Source organism: Malus domestica, chromosome 05, assembly GCF_042453785.1.
Source record: "Malus domestica chromosome 05, GDT2T_hap1".
NCBI classification, from domain to species: domain Eukaryota; kingdom Viridiplantae; phylum Streptophyta; class Magnoliopsida; order Rosales; family Rosaceae; genus Malus; species Malus domestica.
In genome coordinates, this window is record NC_091665.1 from 37,370,939 (window position 1) to 37,390,315 (window position 19,377).

Consider the following 19,377-nt stretch of genomic DNA (forward strand, 5'->3'; position numbering starts at 1 on the left):
CGGGGACAGTGGAGAAGAAAGGGCCCGAGGGCCTGTCAATCACGTCCAGCCCTGAAGGGCCCGAGCTCGTGGAGAAGGCCCGAGCAGAGGGCCTGTCAATTTGTGACAGCCCGGCAGCCCGAGCTCCCAACCATTTTTTATTTTTTTCTGTCAGGCGCGTGCACCCCACTCGCGCGTAGGGGCGCGTCGCCCGACCAGTTTTCAGAAAAGTCAGCCGACTTTTCAGACAGAAAAGTTACTGTTGGGAAGCCACGTGGCTTCCCACGGTCCGTTCGATCTCAACGGCTCCTTCATTTGGACCGTTGGATCTCAACGGTAAAAAAAATAAAAAAAATCTTATTTAATATCAACCGTTCGATCTGAGATCAACGGTTGATATTAATATGCTTTATAAATAAAGAAAAAATAGTTTTAAAATTAAGAAAAGTTACCGTTGTGACACGTGGCACAATCTGGAGTGTTGGAATTCAAATTTTTTTAAATCCAACGGCGGAGATTAATTATTTGAATAAAAATAAATAAAAAATGGAAAATATCCAAAAAAAATTGTAAAAAATCTGAAAAAAATTTGTAAAAAAATGTTTTTACTTTTCTATAAATACCACTTCTTCTCCATCTACCTTACACCACAATTTCATATTTTCTCAACTACTTTCAATCAAATTCTTATCTTTCTCTCAAAGTTTCAATCCAATTTTTTTCTACAAAATGACTACTGATGCAGGTACGGATTGGTCGCTTCTTGAAGATGTTGCGTTGTGCACTAGCTGGGTTGAAGTTACTCATAATTCCCTTACGGGTAATGAGATGCAGTTGCGAGAAATGTGGAGTTTAATTCATACCAAATTTCTTGAGCAAATGAGTGGGAAAAAAACCAAAGAATCGATGTCCAGTCGTTGGAAAATACTTAGCCATTCCTTTAGTACGTGGATAGATGCATTGACACAAGCTAGTAGTAATGTTCGAAGTGTTATACCAGGAGAGAGCGTGGCTAATCAACATCGCTTGTTGGTGATGGATGTACATATCAAAAGAGTAAGACAAAAGAACAAGACTTGGAAGTGCCCAAGGACTAGATGGTGGAATCTAAAAGAAGAAAAACAAGCCATTTTCAAAGAGAAGGTAATCACCCAATGTGTGTGGGATAGAGAGGGGGAAGCTAGCCAAATGTGGGATTCCATGGCTAGTTGTATCCGAAAAGTAGCAAAAGAGGTATTAGGAGAGTCCAAGGGCTTTGCCCCACACCAAAAGGAATCTTGGTGGTGGAATGAGGAGGTACAAACAAAGGTGAAGGCTAAGAAGGAATGTTGTAAAGCCTTATACAAGGAGAGGACCGATGAAAATGGTGAAAGGTATAGAAAAGCGAAGCAAGAGGCGAAGAAAGCTGTCAGAGAAGCTAAGTTAGCGGCTTACGACGATATGTATAAACGACTAGATACCAAAGAAGGAGAGTTGGATATCTATAAACTATCTAGAGTAAGGGAAAAGAAGACAAGGGACCTAAACCAAGTGAGGTGCATCAAGGATGAGGATGGAAAGGTTCTTGCTACAGAGAACGCGGTTAAAGACAGATGGAGAGGTTATTTTCATAATCTTTTCAATGAAGGACATGAAATGAGTGCTTCTTTAGGGGAGTTGAGTAACTCAGAAGAGTGTAGAAACTACTCTTTTTATCGTCGAATCCGGAAGGAAGAAATGGTTGTAGCTTTGAAGAAGATGAAGCATAAAAAAGCAATAGGCCCAGACGATATACCAATCGAAGTGTGGAAACTTTTGGGAGAGACAGGTATAACATGGCTCACTGACCTTTTCAATAGGATTTTGAAAACGAAGAAGATGCCAAATGAGTGGCGAACGAGCACTATGGTGCCTATCTACAAGAATAAGGGCGACGTACAAAATTGCATGAACTATAGGGGTATTAAGCTAATGAGTCATACAATGAAGCTCTGGGAGAGAGTCATTGAGCATAGATTGAGGCAAGAGACACGGGTTTCGGACAACCAATTCGGGTTCATGCCAAGGCGCTCAACCATGGAGGCAATCTATCTCTTACGAAGATTGATGGAAAGATATAGAGATGGGAAAAAGGATTTACACATGGTCTTTCTAGATTTGGAAAAAGCATATGATAGGGTCCCAAGAGACATTCTTTGGAGGATTTTAGAGAAGAAAGGAGTACGAGTAGCATATATCCAAGCTATAAAGGATATGTATGAAGGAGCAAAGACTGCCGTAAGAACTCATGAAGGACAAACCGAAAGCTTTCCCATAACTGTAGGATTACATCAAGGCTCATCCTTAAGTCCTTACCTTTTTGCGTTGGTAATGGATGAGTTAACGGGACATATTCAAGATGATATTCCTTGGTGTATGCTTTTCGCAGACGATATAGTGTTGATAGATGAAACTCAGGAAGGGGTAAATGCAAAGCTTAACCTTTGGAGAGAAGTGTTGGAATCTAAAGGTCTTCGCCTAAGCCGATCAAAGACAGAATATATGGAGTGCAAGTTCAGTGCAAATGGAGGCCAAAACGAGTTAGGGGTGAGGATCGGAGATCAAGAAATACCAAAGAGCGACCGTTTTCGTTACCTAGGATCTATCTTGCAAAAGAACGGAGAATTAGATGGAGATCTCAACCATAGAATACAAGCTGGATGGATGAAGTGGAAGAGTGCATCTGGCGTGTTGTGTGACCGCCGTATGCCACTGAAGCTCAAGGGAAAATTTTATAGGACGGCAATAAGGCCGGCAATGCTGTATGGCACAGAATGTTGGGCGGTGAAACATCAACACGTACACAAAATGGGTGTAGCGGAGATGAGGATGCTTCGTTGGATGTGTGGGCACACGAGAAAGGATAAGATTAGGAATGAGGATATCCGGGGTAAAGTAGGAGTAGCCAAAATTGAAGGAAAGATGAGAGAAAATCGGTTACGGTGGTTTGGACATGTGCAAAGAAGGCCTACTGACGCTCCGATTAGAAGATGCGACTATGGGACAGAGGTTCAGGGCCGAAGGGGTAGAGGAAGACCTAGGAAAACTTTGGAAGAGACTCTAAGAAAAGACTTAGAGTACTTGGATCTAACGAAGGACATGACACAGGATCGAGCACAATGGCGTTCTAAGATTCATATAGCCGATCCCACTCAGTGACTTGGATTTTCCAAGTCTCCAACCGAGAAGTTTTCCTCACTCGGGAAATTAAGGGAACACTACCCCAACCTACATGCTCCACTCAGAAAGCTTCAACATACAAGCTTCAACAAAAGAAAATTCAAAGAACTTAGCGAATAAGGCTTTGGTGTATTTAACACAATACGTTGAAATGAAGGAAAACTTATTTATTGATATCCCCGATAAGCTACAAATATGTACATATACATGAGTCAAAATAAACACACAAGAGGGAGCCTTCACAAAGGTTGCTTAGGAGAAGTCTCAGTAGTCGGTAGAGCCCCAGAAAGAGAAGGCACCGGAGGGGGATCATTTGGAGCCTCAGTACTGGACAGAACCCTAGAAGGAGGAGGCATCAGAGGTTGATCATTTAGAGCTTCATTACGCGGTACAGCCCTAGAAGACGAAGGCAATAAATGCCTTTGGAACAAACCCACAAATCTCTGATGATCAAGTAAAACCTGACCATCAGTTTCCTTCATCTGGTCAAGCTTCCTCTTCATGTTTGTAGCATAGTCATGTACGAGCCGGTGCAACTGTTTATTCTCATGCTTGAGCCCCCTAATCTCCTGTTTGAGACTCATCACTTCAGCCGCCAATGATTCAACTTGGCGGGTTCGAGCAAATAGGCGTTGGGCCATATTAGACACAGAACCTGCACACTGAACACTGAGAGCCAGCGAATCCTTAACAGCTAACTCATCAGACCGTTTGGAAAGTAGTCTGTTATCTTTGGGAGTGAGAAGGTTCCTGGCCACCACCGCAGCGGTCATATCATTCTTCATCACGGAATCCCCAACGGTAAGAGGACCAGTAGGGGAGACGAAGGATGGGCGCCATATGTTGTCTGGAGAAGGCGGGGCTGCCTCTTCAACAAGGTTCAAGTCAAAATGACGGTCGGAGGGGCCAGACATTTTCAAAGGTGTTGAAGAGAGAAGAGGTCGGACAAATCAAGATCTTAGAAGTGCAAGAATGAAGCTTCTACTGGTGGAGATTCAAGTGTGCTTTGGAACTTAATGCCAGCCCCTATAAAAATCTGCACTCGACGGAGCTTCAGAAATCAAAGAGGCGTTTGCTTTCTCAAAAGCTGGGCTGCTTAGAGATCATGAGGGTTGATCTCAGAAATCGAAGAGGCGTTTGCTTTCTCAAAAGTTGGGCTGCTCAAAGACCACGAAGGCCGATCTCAGAAATCGAAGAGGCGCTCGCTTTCTCAAAAGCTGGGCTCCCCAGAGACCACGAGGGCCGATCTCAGAAATCGAAGAGGCACCTACTTTTCCAGCCTTGTCAGCACCTGTCACACGCACACCCAGCTTTGCGGAAATTATGGGCATTCTGTCAAAGACTTCTGGGGAAGTAGAAAACACATGAATCTTACTGTTCAATCACCCACTTCCCACACGCAACAATAGCTCATGGGTACCACAGATAACTTTGCCAAAATTCTCTGCCAAAGTTGAGCACGTGAAGCTTGCAGCTCCCACTACATCGCTCTGACCAAGAAGGGTAAAAGAATAGCAAAGAAACAGCACTAACAAAGTTTAGACCCATAAATTTTGAAGGTCTAGCTACCATATTATTACCCACAAGGGTAAAGGAACAGTACCACTGCTGGATAATTAGAAAGTCCCTGTGTGTCAACCTCTGTGCTTCGTGGCAAGGTAGACTAGCAAACATGCCCAACCTTTACTCACATTCGAGAAAACACTCCCAATAAGATTGCTTGCTCCAAAATCAAAGAGGCACCGTCCTCCGAATCTCAAGAGCCAGACTCCCAACATGACTACTTTCTTAAAAATCGAAGAGAGGGTAAAGGAACAGTACCATTGCTGGATAATTGGAAAGTCCCTGTGTGTCAACCTCTGTGCTTCGTGGCAAGGTAGACTAGCAAACATGCCCAACCTTTACTCACATTCGAGAAAACACTCCCAACAAGATTGTTTGCTCCAAAATCGAAGAGGCACCGCCCTCCGAATCTCGAGAGCCAGACTCCCAACATGATTACTTTCTAAAAAATCGAAGAGACACTGCTCCCCGAATCTCGAGAGCCAGACCCCCAGCATGATTGCTTTCTCAAAAATCGATGAGGCATCGTTCTCCGAATCAATCGAAGAGGCGCTCGCTTTCTCAAAAGCTGGGCTGCTCAGAGACCACGAGGGCCGATCTCAGAATTCGAAGAGGCACCTACTTTTCTAGCCTTGTCAGCACCTGTCACACGCACACTCAGCTTTGCAGAAATTATGGGCATTCTGTCGAAGACTTCTGGTGAAGTAGAAAGCACATGAATCTTACTGTTCAATCACCCACTTCCCACACGCAACAATAGCTCATGGGTACCACAGATAACTTTGCCAAAGTTCTCTGCCAAAGTTGAGCACGTGAAGCTTGCAGCTCAGCTCCCACTACATCGCTCTGACCAAGAAAGGTAAAAGAATAGCAAAGAAACATCACTAACAAAGTTTAGACACATAAATTTTGAAGGTCTAGCTACCATATTATTACCCACAAGGGTAAATGAACAGTACCACTGCTGGATAATTGGAAAGTCCCTGTGTGTCAACCTCTGTGCTTCGTGGCAAGGTAGACTAGCAAACATGCCCAACCTTTACTCACATTCGAGAAAACACTCCCAACAAGATTGTTTGCTCCAAAATCGAAGAGGCACCGTCCTCCGAATCTCGAGAGCCAGACTCCCAACATGACTACTTTCTCAAAATCGAAGAGAGGGTAAAGGAACAGTACCATTGCTGGATAATTGGAAAGTCCCTGTGTGTCAACCTTTGTGCTTCGTGGCAAGGTAGACTAGCAAACATGCCCAACCTTTACTCACATTCGAGACAACACTCCCAACAAGATTGCTTGCTCCAAAATCGAAGAGGCACCGCCCTCCGAATCTCGAGAGCCAGACTCCCAACATGATTACTTCCTTAAAAATCGAAGAGACACTGCTCCCCGAATCTCGAGAGTCAGACCCCCAGCATGATTGCTTTCTCAAAAATCGAAGAGGCATCGTTCTCCGAATCTCGAGAGCCAGATACCACAGACCACTTTTTCAAAGTGCTCTGACAGAGTTAAAACATGTGAAACTGGCAGCTCCCACTACCGTGCTATGACCAAGCAGGGTAAAGGAATAGCATTACTACTTGTTGTTAGGGAGACTCCTATATATGTCGACCTTCATCCCCAACGGACAGGCAGACCTGCAAAAATGCTCAACCCTTCATCATATCTGAGAGGGCACTCCCAACGAAGCCTTTCGAAATATTCAGCTTTCTTTCCCCCCGATAATACCTCTGCAAACAAGCTATACTAGAGCAAGAATATCTCATATCATCAGGGTTAAAAGCAAGAGTATCCCATATCATGCTTTTTCCCTGTCTTTTCTTTTGGCCTTGTTTTTACCTGCAAGACAAGGAGAAAGAGAGCAATCAGTCAGCACTTGGAATCAAGCTTCCAGCCAGGAACTGACTGCCTGGAACCCCTTACCTGATTACTTACCTAACATTGCTCTCGAGTACTCATCTTCAACATCTTATGTTCCCAGGGAAGATTCCGCATCTGCTTGAGGAACAGATAGGGCAAGTGCGAAGGATACAAGGAAGCATGTGGAGACAAGCGTAACAGCACACGTGCCGATACATCCATTACTCTGTCAAAAGCAAAAGTATCCCATATCAGCAGGGTGGAACGTACTCTAGATTTGATGGACTTGTTTTGACCCTCAAATTCTTCAGTCGGCCTTATACTCTGGAGGAAACCAGAAAACCCTCCAGCTTAGTTCAAGAATAAGCCTGTGGAAAGTTACTTCTTCAAAAGCAAAAGTATCTCTTCTCATTTTTCTTCTCTTTATCCTTCATGCTGCTGCAAGATGGGGAGAAGGTGAACAATCAGTCGGAGCTCTGATTGCTTACCTTGTCTGTCACCTCTTTCAGCAGACCCCCTAGCTCGGCGACTTGGGGGACTCCTACTACATGGTTTGTATCGCGCTTGACCAAGCCTGAAACTACAAGTAAGCTTCAAGTGAAATTGATACATTACCTTGTGCATCTCCACCAGTTAAAGATACCACTCTTGGATGGAGGAAGAGTACTTCCAGAGAAGATGCCACATCTACCTATGAGACAGATAAGGCAAGTCAAGACGACACCACACTCCGATACTTAGAAGTTTCGTGATTACGAGATCATTCTCCCACAATATTTCCTAATGTCATTTGTATTAAATCATTCACTTGTAATCACTAAAGGAGAGCTTGAACCTATGTACTTGTGTAAACCCTTCACAATTAATGAGAACTCTTCTATTCCGTGGACGTAGCCAATCTGGGTGAACCACGTACATCTTGTGTTTTCTTTCCTATCTCTATCCATTTATATACTTATCCACACTAATGACCGGAGCAATCTAGCGAAGATCACAAAAAGCGACCGTTTTCGCTACCTAGGATCTATCTTGCAAGAGAACGGAGAATTAGATGGAGATCTCAACCATAGAATACGAGCTGGATGGAAAGAGTGCATCCGGCGTGTTGTGTGACCGTCGTAGGCCACTGAAGCTCAAGGGAAAATTTTATAGGACGGCAATAAGGCCAGCGATGTTGTATGGCACAGAATGTTGGGTGGTGAAGCATCAACACGTACACAAAATGGGTGTAGCGGAGATGAGGATGCTTCGTGGGATGTGTGGGCACACGAGAAAGGATAAGATTGGGAATGAGGATATCCGAGGTAAAGTAGGAGTAGCCGAAATTGTAGGAAAGATGAGAGAAAATCGGCTCCGGTGATTTGGACATGTGCAAAGAAGGCCGACTGACGCTCCGGTTCGAAGATGTGACTACGGGACAGAGGTTCAGGGCCGAAGGGGTAGAGGAAGACCTAGGAAAACTTTGGAAGAGACTCTAAGAAAAGACTTAGAGTACTTGGATCTAACGGATGACATGACACAAAACCGAGCGCAATGACGTTCTAGGATTCATATAGCCGACCCCACTTAGTGGGAAAAGGCTTTGTTGTTGTTGTTGTATAATTATTTTGTTACCTAATTTGATTATAATTATTTGTTTGTATTATTTATTTGTTACCTAATTTCATTATTATTATTATTTGTTTGCATTATTTATTTGTGACCTAATTTCATTATTATTATTTGTTTGTATTATTTATTTGTTACCTAATAATTTCATTATTATTATTTGTTTGTATTATTTATTTGTTACCGAATAATTTCATTATTATTATTTATTTGTTACCTAATTTCATTATTATAATTATTTGTTTGCATTATTTATTTGTGACCTAATTTCATTATTATTATTTGTTTGCATTATTTATTTGTGACCTAATTTCATTATTATTATTATTTGTTTGTATTATTTATTTGTGACCTAATTTCATTATTATTATTTGTTTGTATTATTTATTTGTTACCTAATAATTTCATTATTATTATTTGTAGCAACTTCAAGCACAAGCATGGTATGCTGCCAAAATCAAATCAAGAAACAAATCATTCACCCGGTGGGAATGTTGGAATATTGTTAAAGATTGTCCTAAATTCAAAGTTGTGCATGTTGGTCCAGAAGTATGCATGAACAGCATCCCTCTACACAACACCTTTGTACACAGCACCCCTCCACACTCTACACCCGATCATGGCTCCCATGTTGATGAAGAAGATGGAGAAGAAGTGCCTGAAAAGCCCATTCCTGAACAAGCGTCGGGGTCAACCCGTTATCCAATTAGGCCTCTAGGTAAGAAGGCTTCAAAGAGGAAAGGGAGTGCTTCCAAGAATGATTATGGAAAGTACATGCAAGAACTTGCTCGTCAAGGTGAATTGACGTTGGCGCGGGAATTGGCAAAATATGAGGCTGACAAGGCTAGAGATGAGGTAAAAGCTGCAGCTATTCAACAAGCATTTCAAGCTGAATAGAGGAAAAGAGATCTACTTAGGCAAGAAAGGGAGTTGCTTAGAAAATAAAGAATTGCACAATGAGATCGTGACATTATGAACACGCGTTTAGAAGAGATGTCTCCAAATTCTAAATATTTTTTGCAGTCGGAGAAAGCGGATGTGGTGCAAAGGAGGCATGCAAGAGAAGCGAGATCAAGACAAGATGGTCCTAGCACAACAAGACAAGATGATCCTAGCACCACATATTGGTTAAGTGGTGAGGAATATGGTACTTTTGTAATCGGAGTCCATAGTTTTCCAATCACTTTGGGTTGTAATTTATTATTTATGTTGTTTCCATGTAATCGGAATAGGGTACTTATGTAATTTATTATTTATGAAGTTAGTACTTTATTAAAAGTGAGAGTACATGTATTTAATTTCGTAATATATTTATCCTAATAATAGAATATTTATTCATCAAATTGTTCACGTATAATGAAATTATAAAACACACCAAATAAAACTAAAAAACTCACCAATTGGAATTACATAAACACACCAAATAAAATTACATAAACATACGAAATAATAAAAAATTCACTACAAAAAAACACACCAAATAAAATTACATAAACATACCAAATAATTCACACCAAATAAAATTACATAAACATACAAAATAATAAAAAACTCACTACAAAAAACACACCAAATAAAATTACATAAACATACCAAATACAAACAAACATACTAAATAAACTTAAGTATCTTCAGCTTGTTTCAATGCCCACTGGTGCTCTATCAAGTCAATTTGCCGATCAATGTGCATAGATGACATTTGAAGTGCAGTATATCGTTGAATGACCATTTCATTGTAACGTCCATCCCTTTCTAATGGGTCGTGTTGCACGGGTTCTTCGGTGGCATCATGTGCACAATATATCCGTGTTCTTGAATTGTTCATCGTGTCTGCCTCTGGCTCATATTCATCAATCGCATCATAATCGAACTCATCTTCCACAATCATGTTGTGAAGAATGACGCACATCATCATGATGGATCAAAGTGACTCTACATCGAACATTCTGGCAGCACCCCTGACGATCGCCCAACGAGCTTGAAGGATACCAAAACAACGCTCCACATCCTTCCTGCACCCATCTTGACAGCTTATAAAGTGTTTTTCCTTTGCACTTCGCGGACGTGGCACTGTTTTGACAAATGTTTCCCACCGTGGGTAAATGCCGTCAGCTAGGTAGTATGCCCCTTCGTACCTACGTCTGTTGACGACGTACGTGACTTTTGGTGCCTTTCCTTGCAGGATGTCGTTGAACACTGGGGATTGGGCAAAGACGTTGAGATCATTTTGAGCCCCCAGAACCCCGAAAAAGGCGTGCCATATCTATGTATCAAAAGATGTCACTGCCTCCAAAATGATAGATTTTGATCATTTTCTGTCCCCATATGCGCCTTGCCATGCACTTGGACAATTTTTCCACGTCCAGTGCATACAATCGATGCTTCCTATCATCCCAGGAAAACCTCGCATCTCTCCCTTCTTCAGAAGCCTTTGCAAGTCACAGCGAGTAGGTTTTCGGAGGTACTCTGCGATGTACAAAGATTCGACTGCACCGCAAAACCTCATCAGGGCCTCAAGAATGGTTGATTTCCCCATCCTCGTTATCTCATCCACTTGGTCTGCAGATGTTCCATACGCAAGCATCCGCAATGCAGCAGTGATTTTTTGCTCAGGCAGGAGACCCATAACACCACAAACATCCTGCTTTTGCACAAAGTAAGAATCATGGTTGCAAACATCAGTCATGATTCTGTTGAACAAATGTCGTTCCATTCTAAAACGGCGTCTGAAGTACGTATCAGGAAATGCACTGTTATGGACAAAGTAATCGTCCAACAGCTCTTCACCCCGTCGTTGCTTGCTTCTATCAAGGTTTCTTGAACGGTTGGGCCTGCATATCTGAGCAACAGTCTGGATGACTCGACGGGAATGTGAGGCTTTGGCCATTCTTGTTTCGTCATCTCTTCTTCTACGCTCCTCATCCTCTTCCATCTCATTTTCGGCTATCTGAAGGTTGAACATTCCTTCAGATTGGTTAAACAATTCTTCCTCTTGCTGATCGATTTCCCACATCATCCTTGATGAAGAAGAAGACATTGTAATGATGGATGGTGAAGAAGAAGCAGAAATTATGAATAATGAGATAGAGATGTTGAGAAAATTGGTGTGAGATTTGTGAGGATGGATGGTGGATTATATGGACGATTTAGAAAGGATTGGATTGTAGATAAGGCCACGTGGCATGCCGTCATTCGTTAAAAATCTGATCGAAATCTATCCTCAAAGATTCTGAAAAGATAATGACACGTGGCACGATCGTATTGGATAAATTTTTTATCGAAATCGATATCCAATAATTATATTTTCGGATAATGACACGTGGCGCAATTTTGAACGAGTTAAAATCTGATCAAAATCTATCGTAAAAGATTCTCAAAAGATAACGACACATGGCACGATGACATTAGATAAAAATCTTATCGAAATCCATCGCTAAATAATTGTTTTTTTTTTATAAAATAACACGTGACGCAACGAGAACGATTTAAAAAATCTTATCCGAAATTACAAATAATTTTATTTTGTATTATTTAAAAAAACAAAAAAAACTAATATTTTATTGTCTATTGCTAGGGAATGGCTCTAAAGGTGGAGATGTAAATGATAATTACAGTTCATTAATGCTAGTTCCTATTCATTAAAGGCAGTTACTGTTCAAAATGGTGGATTTAATAGTGGATTGACAGAGAAAAGGCTCCATAGGTGGAGTTGCTCTTAAGGAATCCACGTGGGGGCCTGGATTGACACGACCCACTTCCTAGGCGAGCTTCTCAGGTGAGTTTACGGTGAACACCGGCGACAAGCACCGTCGCCACCACCGCCGTTCCACTGCTCTCGGTGCCACGAACAGGACCCACCCAGAGTTCACGCTGTTTGGTCGCCGTTCATGGTGGATCGAACTGTGGATCTCAGGACCAAGCTCATCAGGTAGTTGCCACCGGCGGTGTCAACAATCGAATCGAGAGGATTGCGAATCACGGTTCGGCACAGCAGATGGGCGACGGTGAAATCACTGGAGGAATGATTGCCTCAGTCTCCTCCCTGTTAGCTAGCCACGGTCTCTCCGTCGACATCGGAAAATTAACGGTGTCTCTTCCTGCAGCCAAAACTGGGCAGCAGCTCAACCACAAGAAAAAAGGACTGGGCAAAGCAGCGAGGGAAAAAACATAACCCTGGGCCAACTATGTCGTTTGGCCCCATCCTCTTCAACTTTTTTTTTTTTTTTAATTTCAAACATTTTTAAATAATAACAAATTTTTATTAATTTTTTGTCCACATGGCTCAAACATGATACCATATCAGCAAAGTGTGGGGTCTGCATCATCCACATCAGCATTTAACAAAAAAATTAACAAATTTATTACATTGTAATGAATTCTTAAGTTGCAATGTTTAAAAGATAAGGAATGAAATTGTTATGCAACACAAAATTAAGACAGTAAAATGTAATTTACTATACAAAAACATAGTATTAATCGGTAATTTTCAAAATATCATATGATTCTATACACTTATTATTTGTCAGTTAAATTAAAATTTTAAGCAATCATTTATCATATCAACTTTCTAAAATCATTAATTTACCACATGCCCTTGACTCCGTTAGATTTCCATCCACTTTAGCTCGGAAAGCTCCACCGTATCGACGTTTGTAAGAGAGGCATTCCATATAAAAACATCGTACAACAGCGTAACATCAAGTATCGAGAAGCAGCATCAGCTCATACATAGTAATTAAAACGCTATAACATTAACGTTACACATGCTCGAATTAGTACACAGCATTCCTTTCCCTTCCGAAAAATGGGAAGAGATGAAGGTAATAGAATTACACCCCGGACTTCTGCTCTGTTACTGCGGTATCCTTCAAATCGTAAGCAGCATCCGCGGAAGAGGTGTCAATGTCATTCAGACCCAATTCTTCGTTTTGCTCCCATGACCTCTCGTATTCCTCAACTGTAGTCGGCCAGCACCAAAGAAAACAATGTCAAGCGTAAGAGAGCAATAACTAGCGTCGTCGTAATCAGGTGAAGGAACGAACAAGCAGTATAATATAAGGAACTCGTTAACGAAAATTAAAATCAAATGCTGAAGAAAAAACTGGTAAAGATAAGAGGTCTGCTGGTCACACAAGCATTTACCAGATACATGACTTGACAAGCATTATCGCACTCGAAGATTATAATAGAGTAATAAAATTCTGTGAAGTCCAAGATAATACTTTCTTCCATACAAATTTCCGTTAAAAGTTTCAATTCCATCAGATTTTATCATTATCGCACTCGAAGGTTATCTACCAGAAAAGGATAACCAATTTCGTTGGTGGTGGACAAGGGAGCTAAAACTGCTTAACTGCATACCGGGTAAGGTTTATGGGACACCACACAACCTGAGATGCATACGGCGACACAGAACTGATGTAATTCTAAGAATGTATCTTGTTTGCAAGAATATGTAGTGACAATGTAGAAAATCAACTCAATTACATAGGCGTTGCAGAATCTAGATGAACAGACAAAATTATCCTCTCTTGACCCAACTAAGGAAAAAAAAAAGATAGCTTATTGGTAAAACCCAATTTCCCTCTTAACACATCTTTATGGTCAGCAATCATCCTCTACTAATGTAACGTTAACTATGGCATTTTCTCTAAGAGCAAAAAAACGAGGAACCATGAATTTTTAAAGTACACTTGAGATGAAAGAAAGAAGTCTTACACATCAACTGATGGTCATCCTTTATATCATCAGTTGCCGGTGCAATAAAAGAATTAGCCAATGCATCGTCAAGAATTAAAGTCCAAGGCTCTTCTAAACATAGAAGCTGCAGCAAAGGGAGAGAAGTCAAGGGAAAAATTGATATTGTCTGTGGAAAAAGTAAAAGCCACCATAATTATACATAAAAAGACAACCAAAATAAAAGATAGAATAAAGCAAACTAATTTTCCGCAGCCGTTGCAGAAAAAAAAAACATATCCATATTCCATATTTAGAAATTTTTGCCATCTTTGTAATGTTCGAAATAAATTTCTCGCACGAATGTTTTTTTTCCATCTATGTTACATGCACTAATAAAATAGAATGTTGGGCGGTGTTGTATCAACACGTACACAAAATGGGTGTGGCAGAGATGAGGATGCTTCGTGGGATGTGTGGGCACACGAGAAAGGATAAGATTGGGAATGAGGATATCCGAGGTAAAGTAGGAGTAGCCGAAATTGAAGGAAAGATGAGAGAAAATCGGTTCCGGTGATTTGGACATGTGCAAAGAAGGCCTACTGACGCTCCGGTTCGAAGATGTGACTATGGGACAGAGGTTCAGAGCCGAATGGGTAGAGGAAGACCTAGGAAAACTTTGGAAGAGACTCTAAGAAAAGACTTAAGAGTACTTGGATCTAACGGAAGACATGACACAAAACCAAGCGCAATGGCGTTCTAGGATTCATATAGCCGACCCCACTTAGTGGGAAAAGGCTTTGTTGTTGTTGTTGTTGTTGTATGTTACATGCACTAATGAAAAAGAATATTACAGAAATTAAAAACTCAGACCGCATATTTCTTTTCTATATTCCAGTGACAGGCCATCTAGTACCTTTTTTAGGCTTGTATGAAACTTTAGCCACTTGCTTCTCTTATTCTCATCAAGACTGTCTCCAAAACTAAATCCATGCACTCTTTCAAGACCTGCAAAATCAATGATAAAGGCACTCTCTCAAAACCATAACACAGGTGAACCATATCAGTTCTGGGTAATTAGAAGAAATACCAATGTTAAATTCCACTCTCTGAGAGGTAGGTACTCGGAAGGAATTAAACGAATCATGTACTAGAAATCACAGCATGTCACAGACGGAAGAGGCAGAAATATCAGTACTTACTTTCACTAATTTTCATTATCAAGCCTTCAATAGTTGTAACAACCCCTCCCAGAGTGCCACTAGCCAGCTCCAACTCAATTTCTGGAATTATCACGCTCGCTGTATCAGACTGATCCAGCATGATAGTTTGTTAGATTACGGTTGGAACTTTATAATAAAAATAAAGGTAAGATCTCATGGATGCGGAATCAACATGCATTTATTCCCATCCAAGTTGATATTGTTATCCTCCACATTCAGGATGCTTGTTTGGATACAACTATATGAACAGGCAAAACAGAACAAACAAACAAAATCTTTTCCTTCCCAAAAAGAAAAATACACTTTTTGTCACATTCTTATAGTATATATCTGTACATCACTTAGCACTACAAGCAACGGCAAAACAAAACTACTGAATTGATAAACCAATAAACCAGTCCAGACTCCCCATCCTTTTCACAATTTTCTGTCTGATGGAAATCTAAAGTTCCATATTCTTGTGCATTTGTGCAGAAATTACAGCAAAATTTTCTCTAATATTAAGCCAACAACCACTCTAATCAGAACCATTAGAACAAGTCAACTTTAGGAAAGCAATGTCAAGGGCTACATGTTACTGGTATGAGGGAAAGTGGAAGTAGTATATGCACAGATAATAAGATAAAGACAAGAAATGATAAGAACATTGTAATAAACATCATAAGATAAAGACAAGGTATGATAAGAACAGGGTTATAGACCTTTATTACATCACGACTAAGATCCTTAACATTCTTCACACGAAGAATAATTTTCTTCCCTTTCTCAGGAACTCGTCCACCAGGCTTCAACTGCACAAGAGAGCATAATTTAACAACAAAGCATGGAGGAGAAAAAACAAATCGACAAAATAAGAAGATTAGTACAAACCTCAGAATTGCGGTAACCACAGGCGTCACAAGTGGATGCCATGACAATTACTTCTTGAAAATATGGAATGTCTGTAAATGGTTAAGAAGAAAAAGATATTGCAAAAAGAAGTTCTAGAGGTAAAAGTGACTTCTAGTCGCACGTCCTAAGTTTCTTTAACAACCAACTGGATTGTTTTAACTTTGCTTTAGATGTGTTCTTTTCTAGTTACTGTTGGATCTACAGAGAGGCCATTGTGTTATATTTAAAGCAGAAGGTTCATTTTCACAAGACTAAAACAAGTTCCAGGTCAGCTGTAAAAGAGAGCCAACCTATTGACTTAAATATCTGAAGACTGATAACAGACGCAAAGGGATACTGGTGACAAACATTCGAGTTTCACACCTAGCAGTACAAACTCCGCATGTCGATGGGAAAGTCATCACCTGTCAAACAGTAGAAAAATTCACTAAATGTTTCAAAAATCTATAAATGTGGATAATGCATAGAACAATTAATAAATGTGTACCTCCTCTGGAGCTGTGTATCGAAACAAAGATTCAGCAATTTCAGCGCTATTACTCTGAGCAATGGCCCGATGACCAGCTGCTGCTCCAATTGAGCCATGTGGGACTCTTTGTACTTGGTCAGAAGTGCTAACTGCTTCTGTCGATGCTGCATCAACAACATACCCTAATGCTGTTTGTTGCTCTGGAGTTCGCTCATAGAACTTTATACTCAATGATGGATCAGGGGATGGAGCAAACCTGCACACATAATATTTTATACCCTCTGTCAGTGAAAAGTCCAAACAAAAAGCAAATTAAGTTTCAAATTATAGCGACAAGAAATGAAAACAAATCCAAAGTCCACCACAAATGCAAGTCACTTATGAGACATTAGCTGCATTCCTTATAAAAGTGACTCCAACTTAAACCGTATATTGATAGAATGAATCCCTAGGACCAAAATTATAACAAAATGGTTCTCTTTTCAAAATTGCGAATCTCTTACAGGTTCTCAACAAAGCTGTTTCCAGCTGGATCATCAAGGATGAAGGTGAAGGACATGTCTGCTGTAGCACAGGCTCTCAACTTTAACAAAAACTGGTCTAGTGCTTCAGCAGTCTGAGGATCCACTTTCTGAAAACCCAAAGGACAGTAAGTAAATATTGAGAGAAACTACATTATCTCAGAAAACAATAAATGTAAACCTTCTGCATGAACCTTGCGTTCTTCTTGCAGTGCTTGCAATTCATCTGCGGCTCGCAACAATATCCCCTCCACCTGAATTATCAGACAAATATAAGATGTTTGAAAAGGGAAAGGGTGGGGTGGGGATGGAATGTAGGTACTTCTTAAAAAATATAAGGAAAAAAATTGAACTGAAGACACAAAATATATGAAAAATTATACACCAAAGATCAAACTACACAATTAAAAAGATGATACAAGGTCCAACATTAAGGTGCATGCATAATATAATTGCATATACATTTAATACGCCTAGCCATCTCCAACGTTAATCTTCTTGGAGAACCAACAACTTAAGCCTACCCATCCAGAAAGATACAAAATAAAAGGTATACAAAAGTTTTACTGGTCTGCAGATTCTGCACTGATATCATGATCACTACACAGGGTCATACATGTAAAAAATAAGATATCACTACCAACCACAAAATTACCAAGGTGAATGGAGCTAATCCACTAAGCAGCAATTTATCCAACTCTACTAGAGAAGACGGGGAAGTAAAACAATACCGTTGACAGAGATCCACGTTGAGACTCTGGAGGAATCTCAAAATCCAATTCGGGAATCTGTGTACACAAGATGAAAGAGAATGCACAACTCAGTACATTTTTGTTACCTTATACAAATAGAGAATTAAGACAATGCCACAAGGAACGAGAACAGACAAAATTAATTCTAGTTTGACTAACCTAGCATTTTATTATTGCTATTCTTACATATCTAAGCAATATTTCCTTGCTCTTCTTGATCATCTTGTAAGGGGATTACAAAAAAATAAAAAAAATATAAAAAAAAAAAGGTCGTACCCAGTGCACAAGGCTCCCGCTTTACGCAGGGTCTGGGAGAGGTGAAAAATAAATACGAAAAATATAATCTTTTCTATGAGTGTCAATTAGCACCAATAGGGATATATTAATAATAGCAGCCCCAATCTCCACAGCCGGAATGTGGAAATCTTACTACCAAACTGACTAACTAAACGACATTAAATAAAAGATACCACTACGAACTGTGTCAGCATTCATCCAATTAAAGATTTAGAATGAACACGTTAAGGTACCTTAATAGTAGCAGACTCAGACTTCACCACCTGTCGATTAAGCATCTGCACAAAGAAAGTTCATCAATTCGGCAATCCTGAAGGAGGGGGAATGTCCAATAGAAAAAAGATCATGCGTTGCATTGTGTAAAGATAAGGGCTTTGTGACTATAACATATCAGTGCATCCAATACGATAAGTACTTCTTGGCAATTTGGCTAAATACGGAAAATTTGCGACAAAAACAAGAGATAAAATGATCCACATAATGCAAATTATAAAAATTTGATTAGTCTAACCTTGGGATCGCCGGAAGGCACCTCCAACCGGTAGCAGCAACCCTTGGGTTGGATTTCACCAGCAAACTGAACCTCATTATTTCTGTGTTCGACACAAAACATACAAAATCGAAAATCAAAAACAAAAATTTCCCTAAACCAATAAAAAAACTGAACAATTATAATCACATAGTTTTAAGTTTTACCTCTCATTGCAATGCGGGCACTCGAAAGCCGAAAGCAAAATCTGCAAACCAACAAAACACTTTCAAGTACACAAAACAACAACAGCAACAAGAAGAAATTGGCCAACTTTATAAGCAATTAGAGGCATACCTTTCTGAAGTGTGGAATCAGAGTCAGCAGAAAACTGGTAGTCCCCTGAGATTAACAATAAAATTAACAAATTTGAAGATAAAAAGTAACACAGAGAAGCCCTAAGAAGAAATTGAGAGAGAGAGAGAGAGAGAGAGAGAGAGAGAGAGTACGTTTTCGCCGCAGCGCATGCAGAGGCTTTCGACTCGGTAGAGAGGGGCGTCGGAGTCGTCGGCGGAGACGGCTTCGACCACCGAGCGGACATCCACGATTTGATTCTGGTCTTGGGTGTTGCTATTGCCATTGCCTTCCATGTTTCTTGTCTTCTCTTTGTGTTGTTTCTTTCTCTGCGATTGAAAAGAATGTGCGGGAGTTTTGAGATGTTTCGTTGGCGGCAGGAGCAGATGGCAGTGTCCGTCTTACCTACGCATACAACCGTTGAGAAAGTGCGAGAACCTTCACAAGCATTCTAAACAAAGCTCCGGCCCGCTGACGCAACCCGATCGAACCGGCACGTGCTTTTCTTTTGATATTTTTT

General features: G+C 40.5%; 1 protein-coding gene across 1 annotated transcript; it reads right to left on the reverse strand.

Moving 5' to 3' along the window:
• Positions 1–12,854: 12,854 nt before the first annotated feature.
• On the reverse strand, positions 12,855–19,283 carry LOC103435255 (uncharacterized). The gene is made up of 16 exons (XM_029102961.2): positions 19,013–19,283; positions 18,861–18,905; positions 18,731–18,771; positions 18,546–18,627; positions 18,268–18,312; positions 17,717–17,773; positions 17,180–17,239; positions 16,968–17,095; positions 16,483–16,720; positions 16,333–16,399; positions 15,975–16,045; positions 15,806–15,895; positions 15,084–15,192; positions 14,798–14,889; positions 13,924–14,029; positions 12,855–13,162 (listed from the first exon to the last, which is right to left on the reverse strand). The coding sequence occupies exons 1-16, from the start codon at positions 19,151–19,153 to the stop codon at positions 13,035–13,037; spliced, it is 1,500 nt and encodes a 499-aa protein (XP_028958794.1). The 5' UTR covers positions 19,154–19,283; the 3' UTR covers positions 12,855–13,034.
• Between the last annotated feature and the right edge of the window lie 94 nt (positions 19,284–19,377).

Bases quoted from the DNA above. Each gene is read 5' to 3' on its own strand.
- LOC103435255 (XM_029102961.2), bottom strand. From the start codon at position 19,153: ATGGAAGGCAATGGCAATAGCAACACCCAAGACCAGAATCAAATCGTG. The intron at 18,906-19,012 runs GTACTCTCTCTC...TGTTAATCTCAG, and splicing joins GCATGCGCTGCGGCGAAAAC to GGGACTACCAGTTTTCTGCT. The intron at 16,400-16,482 runs GTACACATTTAT...ACTGTTTGACAG, and splicing joins GATACACAGCTCCAGAGGAG to GTGATGACTTTCCCATCGAC.